Source organism: Chinchilla lanigera, unplaced genomic scaffold (assembly GCF_000276665.1).
Source record: "Chinchilla lanigera isolate Chin_1 unplaced genomic scaffold, ChiLan1.0 scaffold00057, whole genome shotgun sequence".
Taxonomy (NCBI): domain Eukaryota; kingdom Metazoa; phylum Chordata; class Mammalia; order Rodentia; family Chinchillidae; genus Chinchilla; species Chinchilla lanigera.
Genome location: NW_004955458.1, coordinates 188,243 through 190,525, shown reverse-complemented (window position 1 = coordinate 190,525; position 2,283 = coordinate 188,243). Strand labels below are relative to the sequence as shown.

The 2,283-nt window shown below is 58.7% G+C and overlaps 1 protein-coding gene across 1 annotated transcript in view; it reads left to right on the top strand.

Annotated features, from left to right (window-relative positions):
* Positions 1 to 215: 215 nt before the first annotated feature.
* Positions 216 to 2,283, top strand: part of Krt8 (keratin 8, type II) — a gene marked incomplete in the record, with an annotated part of 11,357 nt that continues 9,289 nt past the window's right edge. The window contains 1 exon segment of the mRNA XM_005397487.2: positions 216 to 682. Coding sequence (XP_005397544.2) covers positions 353 to 682 — 330 coding nt within the window.

Below are 2,283 nucleotides of genomic sequence, written 5' to 3'. Positions count from 1 at the left end.
GGAGTTCCAGTTCCGCTGGCTGGGCGACCCCAGGCACGTCTCCGCAAGGCCAGGCGCATTCCTTCCAGCTTCCTGGGCTTCTAGGGTGGTGCCGCAGTGGGCTCCTCGGTGGGAGCAGCTCTCTGCTGCCCTCGCCTGAGCCCTGCCTGCAGGTGGCAGGTGTCGGGTTAGGCCCAGCCCCCTCGGGGCCCAGCCACTCAGGTAGGAAGGAGGCTTCCTCCCTCCCCTGCCTCCGGGCTGTGTTTTATATAAGGGGCCTTTCCTGGGTGCAGTCCCATCTTCCAGAAGCAGCTGCCCGGCTCCTTCTTGAATCTTCGTCTTCAGCTCGCCTGCCTCCACCTCAGCCTCCACCATGTCCATAAGGGTGACCCAGAAGTCCTACAAGGTGTCCACCTCCGGCCCCCGGGCCTTCAGCAGCCTCTCCTACACCAGCGGGCCCGCTTCCCGCATCAGCTCCTCCAGCTTCTCTCGAATGGGCAGCAGCGGCAGCTTTCGGGGCGGCCTGGGGCTGGGCGGCTATGGCGGGGCTGGTGGTGTGGGGGGCATCACAGCCGTCCAGGTGAACCAGAGCCTGCTGAACCCCCTGAACCTGGAGGTGGACCCCAACATCCAGGCCGTGCGCATTCAGGAGAAGGAGCAGATCAAGAACCTCAACAACAAGTTCGCCTCCTTCATCGACAAGGTGAGGGTCTGCCCCGTCTCCTGCCTGCCCTGCCGGCGCCCCACCGGCTCCCGCTGGATCCCACCTTGCTGGCGACACACCCTACAGCCCAGGGCTGGTTCCTGTCGTGCACTTTGGTTCGGGCTAGGGAAAGGATAGAAGCGGCTCTTGGATGGCTTGGGACCCTAAACCTTGGGGCCTCCTCCCTCTCCACCACCCTCACCCGGAGCTTGACTCTGCCCCGCCCGTAAAGCTTTCAGCCTAGAGTCCTGGCGGCCGCCCAGACGGTGGGTGGGAGGGAGGCGAGGCCCTGCAGGTTCACCCCTCTGCCCCAGCACTGTCCCAGAGCTCCCCTAAGGTTCCTCTGTGCTCCAACTTTTTAGTAAAAAGTGGAGGTTTGATAGGATTGTAGGAGAAGGAAGTAGGAATTGATTCAAACAACAAATATTGATCGAGGCCTTTGGCGCCCCAAGGCCTGAGCGTGGGGGCGCCTGGCTGAGTCACGATGTGGCCCCTGGCCGGCCGGCCGGCCGCGGTGTGGGCGGGGTCGTCGTTTCCCGGACGCACCCCACTTGGGCGTGCTCGGGGCGCCCAGGCCTGGCTGCAGGAAGGCCCATGCACAATTCAAAGTCTGCGGGCGTTGCACGCCCCGCCCGGGTTCGCGTCCTGTTAAACCCAGAGTTTATGGCTTCAGATAATGCCTCGCTACGCCAACGCCCCCTTGTCCGCTTGGCCCTTGTCCCCTTTCACTCTTCCTATCCCGGCTCCGCCCCGGAGGCCCCGCTCCACTTTTAACTGGGCGGGCGGGAGCCAGGCCGGGTTTTGCAGCCCTGTGGCCCTTAGGGGCCCCGGAGATTGGCTCTTGTCTGCTGACTGGCTCCTGGGAGGCATTGTGGGAACGGGAGGAGGGAAATCCTGGGGCGGAGGACTCCCTTAGGACTGGAGTGCCCAGGAGCTGCTGCTTCTGGAGGGCTTGCGGATTTGCTTTTCCAGAGCCCGTGACTGGACTCCTCCACTGCCTTTTGCTAGCTCTGGGGTTCTTGTCGAGCAGTTAAGCACATACTTTGCGGTGCAAATTCTGGTTCACAAGACCCGGTGGTTTCCTTTGAGGGACGGTCTTAAGGAGTCAGACTTCCTCATCCGTAAAATGGGTGTGATAGTCTCTAAATCAAAGACGTTTTCCTATTCAACGCATAGTGATGGGAAAGAGTTTAGTAGTACCGTCCTCCATTACGGATTCCAGCAGCACTGAGTGTTATAGTCACTTGGCAGAATGACCTAAGAGATTTAGAGGATTGTCGGGAAATAACTAGATTATATCCTTAAGATGTCCTTCTTTCAAGTCCCCACAATTTAAAAAGAGTTAAATTTTGAATTAATTTGAAGAAATGTATTTTCCTTTTTTTTTTCTTTTTTTGTCCTTTTGAGACAGGGTCTTGCTACGCAGTTCAGGCTGGCCTTGAGCTCACTTTGTAGCCCAGGCTGGTCTCGAACTCGCAACAATTCTCCTGCCTCAGCCTCCCGAGTGCTGGGATTACAGGTGTGCGCCGCCACGCCCGGCTCGTGCATTTTCCTTCTGGAACAAATCTTTTTTTTTTTCCTCTGCGCTATTGGGATGAACC